The sequence below is a fragment of the Botryllus schlosseri genome, chromosome 11, assembly GCF_051294905.1.
Source record: "Botryllus schlosseri isolate E-star chromosome 11, Bs_hap1, whole genome shotgun sequence".
Taxonomy (NCBI): domain Eukaryota; kingdom Metazoa; phylum Chordata; class Ascidiacea; order Stolidobranchia; family Styelidae; genus Botryllus; species Botryllus schlosseri.
The window spans coordinates 24,292,335-24,311,158 of record NC_137246.1 but is presented as its reverse complement, the minus strand read 5'-3'; the positions used below and the strand labels follow the sequence as shown (position 1 = coordinate 24,311,158).

General features: G+C 40.6%; 2 protein-coding genes across 3 annotated transcripts in view; both read right to left on the bottom strand.

The window, feature by feature from the left end:
- LOC145449522 (hsp90 co-chaperone Cdc37-like) overlaps positions 1 to 18,824 on the bottom strand; it is a 148,494-nt gene that overhangs the window by 106,801 nt on the left and 22,869 nt on the right. Inside the window, exon 1 of one of the 2 annotated variants that reach the window (XM_080327911.1) lies at positions 4,307 to 4,327. The exons of the other annotated variant lie outside the window; for it this stretch is intronic. The gene's annotated coding sequence lies outside the window, so the exon portion shown is untranslated. Of the gene's footprint in view, positions 1 to 4,306; positions 4,328 to 18,824 lie in introns of those variants that run through there. 2 annotated transcript variants of the gene reach the window in all.
- LOC145449533 (eIF-2-alpha kinase GCN2-like) lies at positions 14,729 to 15,448 on the bottom strand. The gene is made up of 3 exons (XM_080327923.1): positions 15,305 to 15,448; positions 14,995 to 15,161; positions 14,729 to 14,926 (listed from the first exon to the last, which is right to left on the bottom strand). Exons 1-3 carry the CDS (start codon positions 15,401 to 15,403, stop codon positions 14,869 to 14,871), a joined length of 324 nt encoding a protein of 107 aa, XP_080184049.1. The 5' UTR covers positions 15,404 to 15,448; the 3' UTR covers positions 14,729 to 14,868.

The following is an 18,824-nucleotide window of genomic DNA, read 5'->3' as shown; positions in this document are numbered from 1 at the left end:
TTCGCGCTTCGCGCGACTAGGCGACAATAGCTGCCTCAGTAAATGGACACCCAATGTGGATACCTAACAGGCTTTCAGCAAATAGAGGACAGCCTAATGGGGGTCTGGGAGTGAAGTCCCCCGGAAGCTCGGTTTATCACCCGATGGGCGCCCAGGACCAACGTTTTTTGTTTGGGGGGGCTGGCGAAGTGCTGTTACGGGCCTGGTGACGAATAATTGTGCCTGCGGGCACGCCCGAATATGTTTAATTATTAATTACGTGCCCTTTATCTTCCCATACAACAGCTCACTCAGTTTATCGCGACGTATATATGTAATTGCCACCTATTCATTCATGCATTATAGAAAATTTTGGTACCTAGGGTGACCAGGCCACACAAACTTTGCTGACCATCGAAATCACGATAGGGGGTTCGTGGGGGCGAAGCCCTCAGAAGTTCGGTTTATCACGCTATCGGTGCGCAAGGCAATCGTTTTTAATGGGTTGACGAAGTGCTGTCACGGCCCTCCCTCTTACTCATTGTCTTTATTACATTCCTTACATTATGAAGTTTGGGGGGGGGGCGCTGGAGCACGATAATTTTTGAAAGGGGGCGCTGGAGGAAAAAAGGTTAAGAACCACTGCTTTAGACGAAGATCTCGTGTAATGGGAATGGACATGTTTAGCAGGTATGAAAAAGTCATCAAACACAGGAGGGAGACTATTGGAAAAATATTTGTGAACAACTTTTGATACTTCGAAGCGATACAGTTCATCAACTCGCAAAATTCGATGCTTACGGTAGTAAGGCGATAAATTGGTACGTAAAGGTACAGATGAGATCAGCCGTATCGCACGGTTTTGCAGGGTTCGAATTCTGCACAAAAATGTTGTACATGCATTTCCCCATACTACGATTCCATATTGCAGATGCGAGTGGAAAAGAGAGAAGTAGATGGTTCGTAGTACTGATCTGGAAACCAAAGATTGGAGACGGGTCATTATTCCCACACACCGAGCTAGTTTTGATATTGTGCATTCAATATGCTGCTTCCAAGACAATTTGGAATCAATGGTGACGCCGAGATATTTTGCTGAGTCACATATTGAGATTTGTTTATGATTGATGTTCACAGTGAAATTATGACTGGCATTATTTAAAACGAGCATCTCGGTCTTATCTGCATTCAAACTCAATTTGTTTTCTTGCAGCCATCTCGACACTTTTGGGAGTTCCCTATTCACAGATGCATGCAAATCATCGACAGTGTTGGAGGTTATGAAGAGGTGAGTATCATCAGCAAATAGCGTTGTGCGGAATAAAGATGCATTAACAATGTCGTTAATATAAATGAGGAAAAAAGTCGGTCCAAGGACTGAGCCTTGTGGCACTCCACAAGTTATATCTCTGGTAGTCGTTCTTAATGTCCCCAGTTTAACATATTGTTTGCGGTTTGCCAGGTAGCTTTCAAGTAGAGTTGCTGCAATACCCCTGATTCCATAGTGTTCTAGCTTGTATCTTAAGATTCTGTGGTTAACTGTGTCGAAAGCTTTGCGGAGATCGATAAAAATGCTGCAGCCACTTTCTTTTTGCTTGATGGTTTTGTAATAGTCCGTTACAATTGATAGTATTGCATGGTTGGTGTTGTGGTTGGATCTGAATCCATGCTGGGTCGGAGACAGTACTGCATTCAATTCAAAAAAGTTCTTAAGTCGGCAGTCAATCAGTTTCTCAAAAACCGTGGCAAGATTTGGCAAAACAGATATTGGTCGGTAGTTAGAAATTAGCTTTTTACAGCCTTTCTTAAACACTGGCATTACTCTGGCAGTTTTCAGTGCATCTGGGAAAATGCCTAGACGTATCGACTCATTAAAGAAAATGCATATAACATCACCAATAATATTAAAGACTAGCTTCAGAAAGTGAGTTGGGATGAGATCGGGTCCTACTGCTTTGTTACTTTTCATTTCAGATAATACGATCGCAACTTCTCCTTCACTTGTCGGCTCAAGAAAAATGGATTTCTGAGGGCCAGGACTCAAGTACGAGAGAAAGTCATCGGAGGAGTTTGGTATTGAAGCTGCAAGATCCGGACCAATGTTGCAAAAATACTGATTGAACTTTTCTGCTACTGCAAGCTGGTCTTTGATGATGCTGCCATTCTCGAGTAGCTCGATGTCATCAGTACACTTGGGAGCATTACCTTTAGTTAGGTTGATAATTTCTCCAATGGTTTTCCATATGTTCTTGGGATCTTTGGAGCACTCTTCGAATCTTTTTTGGAAGTATGCTTTTTTGGCATTTTCTTTCATATGCGTCACTTGGTTTGCATATTTTTTGTACACTTTTTTGCCTTCGATGGTGCCTTGCAGATAGTAGTGCTTATGCATCCAATCCCTTGTTTTGATCGCAACAAGTATGTCATGACCAATCCAGGGTTTCGATTTCAAGCGCCTTGCATTGCGGTTGACTTTCCTAATTGGGAAAGATGTGTCGAGGGCTGCCCGCAGTTCCTCAATAAATTTTTCAAAATGGCAGTTGTAGTTGTCAGTTGTGAGTGGAGGAATTTTGTAGTTGTTGAAGGTATTGCTGACAATTTCAATATACTCCTCTATACCGCGTGGGTTTAAGGGCGTTCGAGATTCAAATTCTTTAGCACAATGTGGCAGGGCCAATTTCATGTGGCAGATGATGGGATAGTGATCAGTCATACTGTGTTGGAGCACAAAAGGGGACAGGTGATATTGATGAGTGTTGCAGTAGAAGTGATCTAGTAGAGTTTTGGATTGATCAGCTATTCTTGTGGGTTCAGTAATTATCTGAGCTATTCCATAAGAATCAAGCATTTCACGGTACCTTGTGTTAAAGTTGGTGGTCTTCAGCAAATCAATATTTATGTCTCCCATAATAAATATTTGTTCGTTAGCTGCCGTTAGCGTTTCCAGAATATTTGAGAATTCGTCAAGAAAATTCGCTTGCTTTGTTCCTGGGTGTTTGTAGATGACTGCCACTGTGAGAGCTTTTTGTACATGTACTCTGACAAATATATATTCTACGCCTTCGGTTTCAAATTTTACGTCCGGCATCATGTCATATCTCAGACCTTCGTTGATGTATAGTCCAACACCTCCAGCGTTCGTTTTAGATGGCGAGTGTAAAAAGTTGAAACCTGTCAGGTTAACATTAGTCGTTGGATGTTCTTTCAACTTGGTCTCAGAGATTCCGATGATGGTTGGTGAGCAATTGAACATTTCAAACAGGGGGGGAATTTCATCTAGATGAGCTTGGAGGGATCTTGTGTTTAAGTGTGCAAGTAAAATTCCTTGAGATGATGGGATACCACTACTATTCGTTGAATTGATAGATCTGCAGTTGCTCACGTTGAAAAAGTTTTGAGCCATTTTTTAGTGTGGGTTGCGTTTGCAGTGAGAGAGCAGTATAGCAGTTTCTATTGGAGTTTATCGAGGTCATCCTTTGACTCAATGTGGATTCTGGGTGCACCATCATTCTTTTTCATGTAGATATTTCCATTTGCAGTCCAGAGGTATTTGAAGCTTTTTTTTTGTTTCGCAGCTCGCGCTTCAAAGAAAACATCTCTTCTGTAATTTGTTAAATTTTCGTTTAGGAAGAGTTGTTTCATTCCTTCTACACCAAAGTCCTTGATATCCCTTTTGGCCTTTTTCACTTTGAGGAATTCTTTTTTTGGTTGCTCTGAAGAGAATTTGGCTATAACGGGTCCTGTTTTGTCCTTATTTCTGAAGCGCACTCTATAACACTGCACAATCTGTGGCGCAGTAATCTCAGCTTTCAAGGCGTTAGCTATTTTCATGATAGTTTCAGGCAGATTTTCTTTTTCGGAGTGGGGAACACCATGAAATTCCAGGTTGTTGTTTCGAGATTGCTGCTCCAGGTTGTCGTTGGTGCGTTCTAGGTCAGATATTTTTTTGTTCAGGAATCTCATAGTTGACTCAAATTTGTCGTGTTCGTTGAGCATGGATTCTTGTGAGGCGAGTTCTAGATTTTTTTTGGTGTCCTCAAATTCTGCATTCATGAATTCCATACCAGTCTTGCAAGATTCTATCTCTTCTCGCAGTTCTTCTACGGCAGAACCAGATTTTTTGATATCTTCAGCTGTAGTCTGCAGTTCTGAGATGATGTTGCGCAGTTCCTTGTTTTCTTCCTTTAACACTTTGACTTCAGCGAGCGTATTATCCAGTTTACTCTCCATCTTTTTCAGTCTCAGCAAGATGACATCTTCGTTTGTTCCGGCCTTTGTCATTTTGTTTCTTGGATGGGTATATAGCCTAGATTATAGCCTAGATTACTTTAAATCTTATAACAACCAAATACTCCAATACTTTTCATTCAGTGTGCATGCCTCTTCTTTACTTCGCCTAGGCCAGTGGTTCTTGACCTTTTTTCCTCCAGCGTCCCCTTTCAAAAATTTCCTGGGTTTGGCGCAGGGTTGTAATGACTCGACTCGAGTTAGATTTTTTTGTGACTCGACTTGACTCGAGTCATTTTCTTGAAATGGGAAAATGACTCGACTCGACTCGAGTCAATATTTGGATTGACTCGACTTGTACTCGAGTCATTACGCATGACTCGACCCAAGTCATTGACTCAGCTTATTTTATATGACTTGAAGAAAAAAAGAAATTTGCGAATCGTACTGGTTAGATCAACGCATCTGACGAAGTCTGCCGACATCGCTATTTGTCACCACTGCTTTCGTTGCACTCGTTTGATATCAGATATGCCGCCGTAAAACCAACAGACAATAGTACATAGTATCAAGGCATTGTACAAAATCATCCAGTGATGAAGAGGTAATAGATCCTCCGCAATCAAAGTAGTCAAGACTTTTCAATTATACAAGCAAACAATCGAAGCAAAGTTCAATTAGAGCCAATGAAGTGACTCAGATGGTCAAGTACTTGGAAGAGATTGATGAGCTCATGTGTAGATTTGAAGGCGATGATTCTTTGCATTTTTGGGCGACTAGAAAGAATGAGTATCCAATGCTCTTCAGTGTGGTTCAAAAATGCTTGTCAATTCCTTCATCTAGTGTACCAGTGGAACGTGTATTCAGTAGATGTGGATTTATTTTAAGGCCATGCCGCTTTAACATATCTGAGGATCTCCTTTCCACTTTAGTATTTTTGAGGTGTAACTCATTGATTTGATCTGCTGTCTGTGAAAACATACAATACCCTCCGTCCATTTGAGGTTTTGCTAGGTATGTGCATTGTGCACGTGAGTAATAATGAATTGCTAATGTTTGTACAATAGGGCTGTTCAAAAATAAATTCTTTTTTTTTTATTCTACTGGGTGGCTACTTGATAAAATTGTTATGTTGCATAAAAAGAACACTGAATCTGGCTTAATCTTAAAAAGTAGAATCAATGATATGAGAGGAGAAAATTTTGGATATGAAAATAAATGGAGTATTTTTAGTGGGAAATTCTTTCATATAATATAATTACATACTAGTAGTAAGCCTACTATTTTTCATATCCAAAATATTCCACTCTAATAACTTCGCTTCTTTTAGTCGGAATTGAGTCAAATTTGCTATGAATCATAATTTTACACAATCTAACAATATCATGAGATAGCCGGTAAAATTCGAAAGTCTCTATTTGTAATTAATCCATTAAAGCATTGCTTTCTACTGGTTGGAATTGAGCCAAATTTAGGTTCTTTAGGCAATCTAACAATTTTAAGAAGTAGCCTCCTTTTTGTGATTTTGAAATTTTTTTGAGAATTTTTGGTAAATGTAGGGCAAATTCAACTAAGATACAGTAAATCAGCACTGAAGTAACGCTCCGGCGGCTATTTCGGGAGCTGAGCATGAATGTTTTTTTGTCAACCACCTGATAATGTGAAAGAAAAACTGTACCTCTACATAAAAATGCATCTGTTGATTCTCTATCTGCTGGTATCTAGACGTGAATTCGTTGGTTCTCTATCAGATAGTATGTAGACATGAATTCGTTGGTTCTCTATAACCTATTAGTGAGCTGTCGTCGATGTGCTCGTAATAAAAACTGAATGCTTGTATTTGTGATGTATCAGACTGACAAGACATATTTTATTTGAAGTTCTAAGATTAGTAAAGTTATCAGATTGGCGGCCTGTCTCGTCTATCTGTAGCATCGGTAAATGAGGCCAGGAACTGACCGTTATCTGCCTAAATAAACATGTGCCAAGACTCTGGTAGTGGCAAAATAAGCATGTTTGGCAAGCAAGGAATTCGATATCACCCAAGCAGGATTGAAAACATAAGTTGAACATGACTTCAATACTGTGACTTGGACTCGGACTCGAGTCATAACACTATGACTCGGACTTGACCCTTAAAACAGTGACTTGGACTCGGACTCGACTCGGTGATGAATCGAAAATGACTCGACTTGACTCGAGTCAAAACCACGAAAAAAAGATTGACTCGTGACTCGGAACCATGTGACTTGGTTACAACCCTGGTTTGGCGCCCCCCATATTTCAAGAATGGTAGGAAATACAAGGGGTAAGAGTTGAAAGTCCGATCGATCTTTTCGGGTAGGGACTTCAATATAGCAAATAGCTTGAATCGCGTCCGAGGACCACTCGACCAAATTGACGCTATGATAATTGTATGTGCGGGGTCTACGATATGTGCTATATTCAGGATCAAATCAAGGTTGTCACAACAACCATCGAGTATGGGGTCATACCATATGGTCTATTGACTTTAACATTAATGTTACAAAGCAATTCATTATAACGTTTATGTAGGGTTGCAGGTCACAACACTAAACACCTATCATCCTTTATGATACGATAGAGAAATATTCTGAAGATTTAATTTTGTAGTTATCAAATACGAATATATTTAATTGAAAATATGGTAGGTGGTACTGAACTTGAGTTTTGCTTTCACAACTACATTCATTGCAGTAAAGAATTTATTGACTCGAAGACTTTTCGTGTACCCCTTATCGAGAGTTAACGGCGCAATAACAAGCATACAGAAAGCGATTCAAACGATCAAAACCGAATTGGCAAAGTATGACGTAATACTACAATAAAAAAATCGAGGTTTGACTACAGATTTTATCGAATGTTAATTTGCAATGAGAACTCACGGATATATAGAACTGCTGTTATTTATACTATGTCCCTACTGCACCGTCTACTGCGACACCATTTTTCTTCAGCGCCCTCATATCGCCCCCTGAGCGGTTTCTATGATGCGTTTGGGTGATTTCGATATCTTTCCAATATACCGCCAATCCTGACGGGAGGTCAAGAAATAACAAAGTGACTTATTACAATTGGGCCACCCGTATATATACATCACCATTTATAACTTGTCCTAAATTTTCGAAAACATACCCTCCATCAACTTTACCGGGGAATCTGAACACATTGGCTGGCAAAGGATATAAATGTTTGATAATATGAAACTACGAATATTAATGACAAAAATCATTTTGAATCGCGACCATGTCGGAATTATAGGAATCTATTCAAAACATGACCACTCGCGATTTCGGTGCGTATAGCCGATATGAATGGATATTGGATAGGTTAGTCGCCCGCCCTATTCTAGTCGCTTTCTTTTTCTATACTGTATTCTTTACTTTTATTTAGTGTGCATGCCTCCTCTTTACTACGCCTAGGCCAAGGTGGGTGTCTGATTCCATTGACAAATCCAAGTCGCTTCGACATCTTCCTGTCTATTCATTGTATCGCATTTTTTGTGGTGTATTGAACTGATAAAATTGCTAATAAACCAATGATGATGATGATAGTCTGGTGCTCACCGTAAATGGACAATGAACATGGACAGTTTAAATTGGGCATTTGGCGTCCAGTAATTTCATTACGAACTATATCCTAAAATGCGGCCGTATGGGATACACGACTCATCTTTACTCTTGTTACAGAGCCCCTGCTACAAAGGCTAAACACGTCAGGTCCGGCATCACGCGCCTAGAAATTGTGGCTTTCACGGTACCTTGATCAACGAAGGAGAATAGCTGACGTGGCGATACTTGTTTTGTTGCAGTTTTCAAATATACATTGTCTTCCTGATATACGCCGAGAAATAAAATGCCTTAGAAGTGACATTCACAATTAGAAATTCATATTCAAAACAACGCTATCCATTTTCTTGATTGGTTAGTAGCTTTCTAGCACCGCCGTGAAATGTAGGTGTGTAACGCAACATTAGGTTACGCCGAATATTTTAGAAGTCGATCAGCAATACTTGGATTTTCAGAATCAGCGCGACAATTACATCTGATTTATATCAGCGATTATAAACTCTAGCCTAGTTACTAGGGATGGTGTGAACGTGAGGTTCACGTTCGCGTTCTGTGTGTGAACCTCGGAAATTTAGAGGTTCGCGTTCACAACAGAACTTTGGTAGGTTCTGCACTGTGAACCTTTTGGTAAATTGAAAATTTCCACTCCATTATAAGATCTTTGGCTCAAATTTATTGCATTTCAACTGCGGGCCACTCCATGCATGGTGCTGGCAGCATAAAAAATCAACGCTTAACGAGCATGCACCATGCACCTCGACAACCTTAAAAGTTTTAGTTGCTTTGTTGGAAAAATCTTCTCGAAATAACCAGCTTTCCGTTTGTGAATATTTAGTGACTCTCTGCTGTGAGCTTGACCCGCAATCACACGACATCGCGAGCGATATAAGTAGTCAGCGAATGATGCTTATTCAACCAATCAATGACATTGATATCGTCTTCTGATGTAAAAAATCGAACGGGCGTACGGGGTCAATCTTGACTTCATGTCTTTACTGTATCATTAAAACCAAATCCGTGCGATTAAGGTGCTTGCTACTGCTGCATAACTTGTTGTTGTTTATGGTATCGGTAGCGAGTATTGAAACCCGTTGTACACTCTGCTCAATATCAATATAACAATACTCAGACTCCGAACACATTGTCCGGTCTGGCTAAGACCGTTAAGGCGTAAGCTTATATTCCTTGGTAAGCCCTCGTCGAAATTGTTGGCAAAGCGACGGAATGTATTGATTTTACGCAAATATTATATCCTTTGATTACCGCTGTTGATACATTTAGCGACGTTTAAAACGCCGATATGTACTTCAGCATTGTGGCATTATGTGGACCGAGTCTTCGCTAGGCATCGTGTACATAAATAGAGGCTATCACTTCATTGGAAGATGGGGTTGGAATTAGCAATATGACGTCACATGACGTCACGAGGTTCACGTTCGTGTTCACACAGAACCTTTGAAAAAGGTTCGCGTTCACACGAACCTGAACCTTTCAGAGGTTCACACCATCCCTACTAGTTACGATGAGTTGCGCTGTCACAGGTGAGGCGTGGCCCGTCTGAACCTCATCTGAGCCCTACCTCTCCTTTCGCGCTTCATTTTCGAACAATGAATAGGTAAATTCCGTGATTTTGGGAATGAAAATGTTCAAGATCCAGTCATTTATAAACATGGATAGAATATACCAATAACGATTGGAGGGTTCACAATTTTCGTTAACTCATCCCTGACGACATGTGAGGCACTATCTCACTTGCCTCCCCTAACCCCGCGTCAATGCCGTATCACACGGTGGGTATGTAGGCTACTGCTGCAGTGTTTGGCTCCACCTGCTCATGGGGGCAGAAAAATATAGCGCACATTACGAATCCTATAAATTATAGCTACAAATACGCCACGCATGCTCAATTGTGACGTAACTGTTGATTGAGATGTATGGCTCTTTCGGAGTCACAATTGAAAATATTGGGCCAATATGGCTCTTTGGCCGAAAAAGGTTCCCGACCACTGGTATAGTAAGTAGGTTAAGTGTCACGAAATATGATGACGTAGAAGTAGTGAAAAGTTATATACCTTTACTGGAGTAGGCTCATCAAATCAAATATACCACTAGATTGCGATAATGAGGATGGTGCCGAAATGACTCGGAGTAGTCTTTTTGATCAGACCGAATTTGTGGGTTAATACTACGAGTAGAATAAAATTTCTGGGGTAGCCTACTTCGAAACTGAATAATTGGACGTTTTTGTATATTTAAATCCCTGATGTTTCTGCGGCATACCGGCCCATGATATAGCCTACATACACACGATCTGTGCAATTGTGTATAATATGCACACTGCACAGCATATGCATAGCCTACCATGAGTGCAATGTTCCCTCAAATTTTTGACGGGTCTGCGCACACTCACCAACTCACTGCGCAGACCCTTGGACAACAGTGCGTATCGACTAAAAAAAGGTCATCACTTCGGATTTTTTGTGCTCAACTTAGATTTTATGTTCGCAGACACCGTCTCAGCATTGACTAGTGACCAAATGCCTAAAGTCCATGAGTGGACGGGCATAAACGCCTCGAAATCCCAATTGCTGACAGTAAATTCAAAAATAACCTAACCGTTAATATCGCTGCTGGTCAGCCCGTTTCCAGCACAGATAATGCCAAATATCTCGTGGTTTTACTGGACTCGAGCATGTCCTGGAAGAGTCATATTCAGTCCCTTAATCCAATCGAAGTTACATTATCGCATCCTCTGTTGGGGGGCTGCCAGTAAAACTACACTCAAGCCACTGCAAAAACTACAGTAAAAGTACTCCGAATCATAGCTAGGGCTCCGGCCTGGCTGCCCATCCAACAAGTCGCTGCTGAACCCTGAAGGCATTCGGCGTCAGAAGATATGCGGAAACTAGAAATCGCCAAGTTTATGTATCAGTTCCACTGCGGTCGTTGCCCCGAATATTTCAATGACTTTTTTACCCTCGGAATCATAAAAGCGCACAAGTACAACGCACGCGCGGCCACGTCGTCCAAATATCATATGATCGACCGAAAAGATCATCGCTCTATCAAATATGCCGGACCTGATGTGTGAAACAGTATCCCGCCGGCCATCCGACAGTCGACGAGCATGTCCACATTCAAATCGAAATACAAGCAATTACTACTAAATAAATACAGTCCAGCATCCTCAAGCGCAATGTGCATGCCTCCTCTTTACATCGCCTAGGCCAATGTGGGTGTCTGATTCCATAGACTACTCCAAGTCGATTCGACATCTTACTGTCTTTTCATTGTATCGCATTTTGTGGTGTATAGAACTGATAAAAATAGCTAATAAACCATTGATGATGATGCGCATTTGCGCAGCTTCGAGGGAACATTGCACGAGTGCATGATGTGCACATGCCGCTGGACTAGGAAGGTGCAGAAATAGCCTTGTAGGATTTGCCGAGTCTTGCACCAGCCCTATGCTCCATCCCCGTTTAATGCTGATCGCCAAGCGGGGAAGCCATGGATACCATAGTGTTACTAATCGCGTCTTTGGTCCGACCTGACCAGGGATCGAAGCCACAGCCTACCGATAAAGAAGCCGTACCCAAGTACTTCGCTATTGACCACCTCTGTTAATGTAGCATCTACCTCGACCCGAAGCCGGACGTTCCTCCACACTGAGTGAAATTGATCTTTATACGGCTGTCTTCCCTTTCCTTGCTCTTATTCATTCGCAGAGGTGGTCATTGGTCAAAGTAGTCAAGAAAGCTACTCAAGTAGAATTACAAGTTGCCACAAAAAAATCTACTCAAGTACGAGTAGAAGTAGTTCTTCAATAGGCAACCTAAAACTACTTGAAGTAGATTTTCAAGTAAGCAAGCAGTTGTGAAAACGATCGTAATTCGTTCGCATGGATTGTCAAAAGCTGTAAATTGAGCTATGCGAAAGGTGCAGAGCTTAATTGATTCATATTGATGCATACCAGGACCAGGAGGTATCCAATTTTCGACAGCATAAGCATTCGTCCGCATCATGGGATGAAAATGATAGTATTGATGTGGAAAAGCGATACTAATCCTCTGTTACTCGAGCAGCACGTTTCAGGAAATATCATGGTATGGCGCCCTCTCACATATTGTATGGCCCGTAGTTTAGTCGAAGAGTAATACGGAGAAGTTGTATAGGATGCGGTGTAAACACTTTGCGCCGTTAGTAAAAGTTGATAAAAATATGGTGGGTCGTAAAAATGCCATATTGTATAGCTTTATTTCCGGAAATTAAAGGCATTTCTACACTTGCTTTTATACTTCAACATGTATGTTCTCCAGATAAAAGAACTGAAACTAATTAGAACTCAGATACTGGGAATTGAAAGAAAACTATAAATACTACTTCTAAAAGCGGAAAATGTATTTCATGTCTTTGGTCCAGAAAGTTTTAAAGACGGTATGCTAAATCAGGTCTAAAGCTAAAAAAAAGTCAGAGTCCACTTTTCCAGATTAGGACATGCCATAGACTGCGAGATTACGACATGATGAGTAAATGCTAGATTGCGAAACATCAGTTTCAAATGTTATGATGGGCCATATATCCTGTGATGAAATATTTCATATGGGCGACAATGCGGTGTGAACAGAACCACGCAACCCGCTACCTAAACATATTCACCGATACTTCCGTGAGATCATATTGGTCACTCCATATCCACTGCGCGCGACGAAGTACTTCAAAAAAGTAGAAGTACTTCGTTACTGACCACCTCTGGTCATCACCATAATAATCTGATCACAATCAGGGGTTCTATTATTTTCACCCGCCCAAGTTATTATAACGCCATACATAAGACGCAATGCGATCTACTGATGAGCAGATAGGATGTTGAAATGGTTAAGTACGGTCTATCATATCAATCCAATGTAGGCTACACCGCGTTCTTCTAGTTTGAAGAAAGTAAATTCTGTCAGTATAAAATTAGCGGTTATTATTTTGCTCTGCCCAAGGCAAACACCACGCAGTGATTTCCCTTGAAAGAATAGAATCCCGACTACACTAACTCTATAAAAACTCGAATGCTCCATGATATCTACGACTAAATTTCTCTTTTCATCAACGGAGCTGAGACAAAATTCTCTACAAAAGCTACCTACTGCGAAGACCATTTGAGCAACCAAATGTATATGAATCGGATAAACCAGTCGAAACTCCAACAATGAAACTTCGACTGCGACTAGTCAATTACAAAAAATATCCGAGCTGTCCGTCTCCAACGGCTGACCTAAGCTCAACTCATGCAACATTGGTATGTTCGCATCGCAATCATTCAAGTGCACGCACTAGTAGGAACTGGCAGTGGAAGCCATTATAAACTGTGCGCAGCAAACATTTTGATAACGGTTGATATACAATGTTCTTTCCAATTCTACTAGTTGCTGAAGATTACCCTTGACGAGTGTCAGTCGAAAATATTCGGGCTCATTTCAATATGCATATACTATGCAATTGTATAGGTCGAATTCAACAAAATCATTCCGTGACCCCACGAATCGTTCATGAAAAACTCAGAATTTTTTCACCCAGTATGGTTAACTAGGCTACGCTCTGACTAATATTAGATTTTATTGTGCGGAAAGAAAAAATACAGAGCATTTTGACTAAAAATGAGACAAGGCAGATATCATGCTCCACAATGAACGTGATAGAATACAGCAGATAACATAGTCAAACGTAAGCTTCAACAGAGCCTTAATAATTTTCAAGAAGGCGTTGCGAGTAAACAGTTGATCCTGGCAGGGATCAATATGCTTCAAACAGTGAAATGGATGCTTGATTTATAGCTCGTGTTTCAAACAAACCACAGTGAAGAAATGACAGAAGTCACATAAGAAAAATTGAAGTGCAGTTGTGAATAGTATTGGATATAACAGTAACGGCAATAGGTCACACTGAAATAAGTGGGTTTGTTCTGATCACATTATAAGTAGGGTGATTTTTTTTGACATGTCAAAAAAGTCAAAATTTCGTCAAAATTGTAGTGTTAGGTCAGAAAATGTCAAAATTTTTTACAAAGTCAAAAAATTTTTTGCAACCTGCATTTCGTTTGTATCGTAGATTTTGCACTGTTGGTGAACTGATCTGACATTTTACAGCTTGTAGCCTACTTTATAGGCCTACTGTTGTAGACAGCCCATTGTCTGCTCATTACGAAGCATAAACATTCAAATAAAACAAAAAGGTTGACATGGTGTTCACCGCAATATCCCAACTGAACCAAGACTGCGTGAGCATTGCATGGTTCTTATATCAAGAAGCGCATGATGAAAAATTGTGATGTAGACACCATTGTCAGAATGAAGCTACGCAGTGTGTCACCAGCAGTGTACGCACAACTACATTGTTGTCAGCCAACAACTGCTGCTGTTGAAAATTCTTTCTCCATTATTGGCAAGCTACTTAGTAAGGACAGACACTATCTACCCGAGAATGTAGGAAAGTATCTTTTGTTGTACTACAACAAATTTTAATTATTTCTACCATAATACGTGATGCAACTACTGGAATTCTTCATAGGGCCAGATTTCGTAAAAATAAAGTTTGTTCACATAAAAATTTGTCAGTTTCTGAGTCAAAATAGTTTTTCCAGGCCAAACTACTTCGTAAGGACAGACAGTTCCAACCAGAAATGAAGATAAGTAGTACAATTCTAACATTAAGTGGGAAAACACCTAATTTGCATATGTTAGGTCAAAATTTGGTCAAAATGAAGTTTTTTAAATTTAAAAATGTCAAAATCTTGATTTTTTAGGTCAAAAATGTCCGTTTTTCAGGTATAAATAAATTGCCCTAATTATAAGCAATTTCCTAAAATTCATGCATTTAGGCATCGTGTCCAGCAATATCAAAGAAAGTGCAAAGATTTTATGGAGGCTTACATTATATACACTCTCTACATGCGTTCGTGAGAGAACTTACCTATCAAACTCGAAAAGATAAAATTTCAACTAAGGCAGGGTTGGGATGCCAAAAGCATTGTAAATGCAAGGTTTAAAATCTGCAATGCTTATCACCGTGCAACTAAAAGCATTCATGATAATTGTTTGTATATGTTATCCTTGTAGCTGTATAACATGATGTTTGTAACTCTGAACAAATAAGGGAAGTAAATAAATTTTAACCATATTCCAACCAGATTGATTCATAGGCTACTTACTTCTTTTGAAAGTTGGCTTCGCATATTCGCTTTGCAATCGTATGGAAATACTTTTTGTGTTCCGGCAGCCGTGACGCAGCATTGGCGACGCTCTTGTTAAATTCATCTTCCGTGCCCATTTCGAGACACTGCACAAACGTGTCCATTGCAGAGGATGGCAGGTCAACCTATCGTAAAATTATTGAAGAGTCATGATAAATTGGCACGGTACATATTTGAACTTTCCAAGTCATCACAGTGATTCGACTTCATAGTACTTCCCCAGCACTAGTTGTGTTGCATACAACATACAATCAAATATTCATCTTACTGCTAAGACGTATATTTCCGCGGGTCCCGAGATATGCTCCAACGGCAGGTGCATCAGAGTAGAACATGCCTGTTGTTTATAAGCTTGCTGGTCTGTCATCCCCAATTTGTCTGGTGGCACGACATCGATATTCCAACAACGCGGGCTTTGATTTGCGTACTGGTCAGACCTGGAAGCAGACGTACTGCTCCTGTAATTGCTATTTCTCCCGAATTATCCAAGGGTTCATAAGAGGAGACAAACATGAAACAAATCCCCACGAAGGTGCAAATTGCGCTTCAACCAAGACTGGGCACAATGATTTCAGTACTTGAATCTGAATCGAGTATTAATTGTGAAGATTCGAGTAGCGAAAGTATAATCAACAACAATTATAGTTTCGATACTTTTCCCAACGTGGTAACATTAAAATCTCGTCAGGTCACAAGACTGCATCCAGAACGTGTAATACAAAGGTACGGTACGCACATTTTTGTGAAGTTGCGATCAGCCGCAGCATTGTTGCCAAGTGCAATAGTAAAAAGATACAAATTATCATTATTGGGGCAAGTCCTTGCAACTTTTGCAACTTTTTTTACAGCTTCCTAGATTCTCAGAATCTATGTCTCATGATGGTTTAAGCTGTTTGGAGGGATTTCATAGTGCAATTTTCTCTATTTTGCAAGTTACCTTTTACTGCAACTTTTATCAAATATTGCGTGAAAATGTAAAGAAGTGATTTAGAAACGTGCTATAAACTATTTCTAGTATGGTTCTATTCTCTTTGATTTGAATAACAAAGAGCTGCTATATGATGGGTTAACTGCATCTCACTGTTTCTATGACACTGACTTGTAAGCAACTACCCCTGTCAAGCACGACCGTGCCTGAGCAATATGTATATAGATCGCTTTGATAATTCTGTCATTTAAATTTGAAATAGTTTCTCATTTCACAAACGCCCAGGCGAGACCGCCGAAAATTACATTTTCACTGGGTCACCTTTTTCGGGCTATTGATTTTGTTAAAGTCGCCAACAGTGAGTTTTCCCGTAATGCCTTGGGTCAAGTTTGCAGATCTTCAGGGTTTGGTGTGTGTTATTCGACTTGTTTTAGGGTATTGGCGGGCAACTTCTCCAGTCGGCGGGCCGGATCGCTGAATCGATACATTATTCGCCCATTTATCCACATATACAAGTTATAAATCGTATTCAAGGAATGTATTTTAACGATAGCAATGTCACTTCAAAGCCATTTCTCGCCGGTAATGTCGAAGACAATGTGATTTGATAAAAGCATTATCATACAGGCGCCGCCATGTCTGCTTCTCTCTCATCAATTACCACACGGTTTCAAAGCTTTCAAGGCGTTCGATAAGCCTGGTACCCCAAATTTACCAAGATATCAACTCATTAGGGTTGAGTACATCGTAAATGCCGATAATGCAAGTCTTCTCGCTTCGAGGAACTTAGCAACTTACGCGTAAGCTCCACTCTCGAACGCTGCGCACACAGGTAACATACAGTCACTAAAATTTGACGTTTAAGCAAGTAGTAGGGAATCTCGGCAGACTATGGCTACACATTATCATGTAAGACGGGAAACTGTCTACAGCAGTGGTTCTCAACCTTTTTTGACACGCGCCCCCCTTGGAGATGGTCAAAAAACTCGCGCCCCCCCTGACCCCCCTTGCTTTTATCGTCATGTCAAAAAGAGCACATCATCTAATACAGAAGTTGGCAACGTTTTTGATAATCATGGCCGCATTTCGATTGCTTATGTAGCGTAAGGCGGCATTCAGGGCATAGCCGCAATGAACGATCTGGACGCAAAATTATTATGGTAAAGTGTCCATATCCATTCCCGGTGAACACCGGACTATTCTACTTTTCACAACGGCCTGTGGTACGCACCAAAATCGCGAGTAACAATGTTATGAATAGTTGCCGGGAGGTGCATATTGTCGCGCGGAGCGCGAAAATTTTTCAGGGCCGCGAACGAATTGTTATTTCTTGCCAATTCCCATTCGGATCAGATTAAGAAGGGCGCTACTGCATTAAAATCGAAAAATGAAGTCTTGTTGAATTGCGTGGAAGGTGAAGAAAATTTCAAGATTAATTAAAATCTCTCGAAAATGCGGGAGTGAATTCGTAATTGCAATTTGCATGTCTACGGCCGCCAACACATACTAATTGAATTAGGCGTCGACGGCCGCTCAAATTCCCTTCTACGGCCGCAGGCTGCCCACCCCTGATCTAGTAGTATACTTAAGGGATATCTTACGCCAATTCTGAATCTGCATTCCAGTTGTTGAGTCTTTTACATTGCTGACAAATTTCTCCAAACTTGTTTGAAAATAAGAAAAAAACATTGAACAAGACATCCATTAATTAGGTAGGTCACCCTAGCTGAGACTAATCCTGATGCTGGTAGTGAGTACAGAGAGCAAAGGCGTCGTTCTGTCCTGCCAGGCTAAATTTGATCAGTTTTGGAAAATAATTAAATTGTCTTGATTTATAGCCTAATTGAGGGCGAAACCGGGCAACCTATGTTGCATCTAAGTCTGTCTTAGGCAGTGCAGTTCGCAAGCTACTAGTAAGAGATACCCAGCGCGACAAGCTTCAGGCTACTGTCAAAGCTATGAAGCAATGAATGACTTACACGTGGTAATTGCTCTCTATATCTCCAAAGAATTTCAAAAATTTGCTCAAATGACGTTGAAATCAGACTATACTCCGTTGAGCGCGGTTGCTAGAGTTTGTATTTTGCATGCTTTCTTGAATATGGAATAAATTTCGTCTTCATTAATCGTCATCTCATAATGGATGTGAAAGACATGTTCAGACACGTACAATTTATACTGACTTTGTCAATTTCTCGCGCCCCCCCTATACTGACTTCGTCAATTTCTCGCGCCCCCCCTGAGAGCCGTCCGCGCCCCCAAGGGGGGCGTGCCCCCCAGGTTGAGAACCCCTGGTCTACAGGCTGTATATTGCCCGTCCCTATTTTAGGGGGAGGGGGTTATCGCTATGCTGTTTGGCTTTTGGAGGGAAAATTATTCCTGCATTGCGTAATTTTCTTCATGTGTGCCGGGAAAAATGTAAGTTTTGGCGGTTTCGTCAGACAATGGCGAAGTAACAAATTTCACAGTCCTGCAGGAACTAAGATATATAACGGAACCTTTCGAGTATCTCATACCCTAATATTTCAACAAAAATTATAAATGCAGCTTTTGTTAAAATTATATGCAACTTTCTCGCGATTTTAGTGCAGCAAAAACTTGCCCTAATCATTATGTATGTGGTGTAGAACTGACATTATTTTATTTGTGGCATAACAGAAAGGTACAAAATTTTACTTTTCACATCATTCATACTCTTATGACATCATAACAGGTGATACTCGAATGCTAGACACGAATCGAATCACTCAGGTATGGTGATGGTATTCACGTAGCAGTAGAATTAATATCGTTGTAAATTTCTACACCCGTAGAAGTGGCGATTTCTAAGACCCGTCGAAATTAGTTTAGGTGGAAGTAG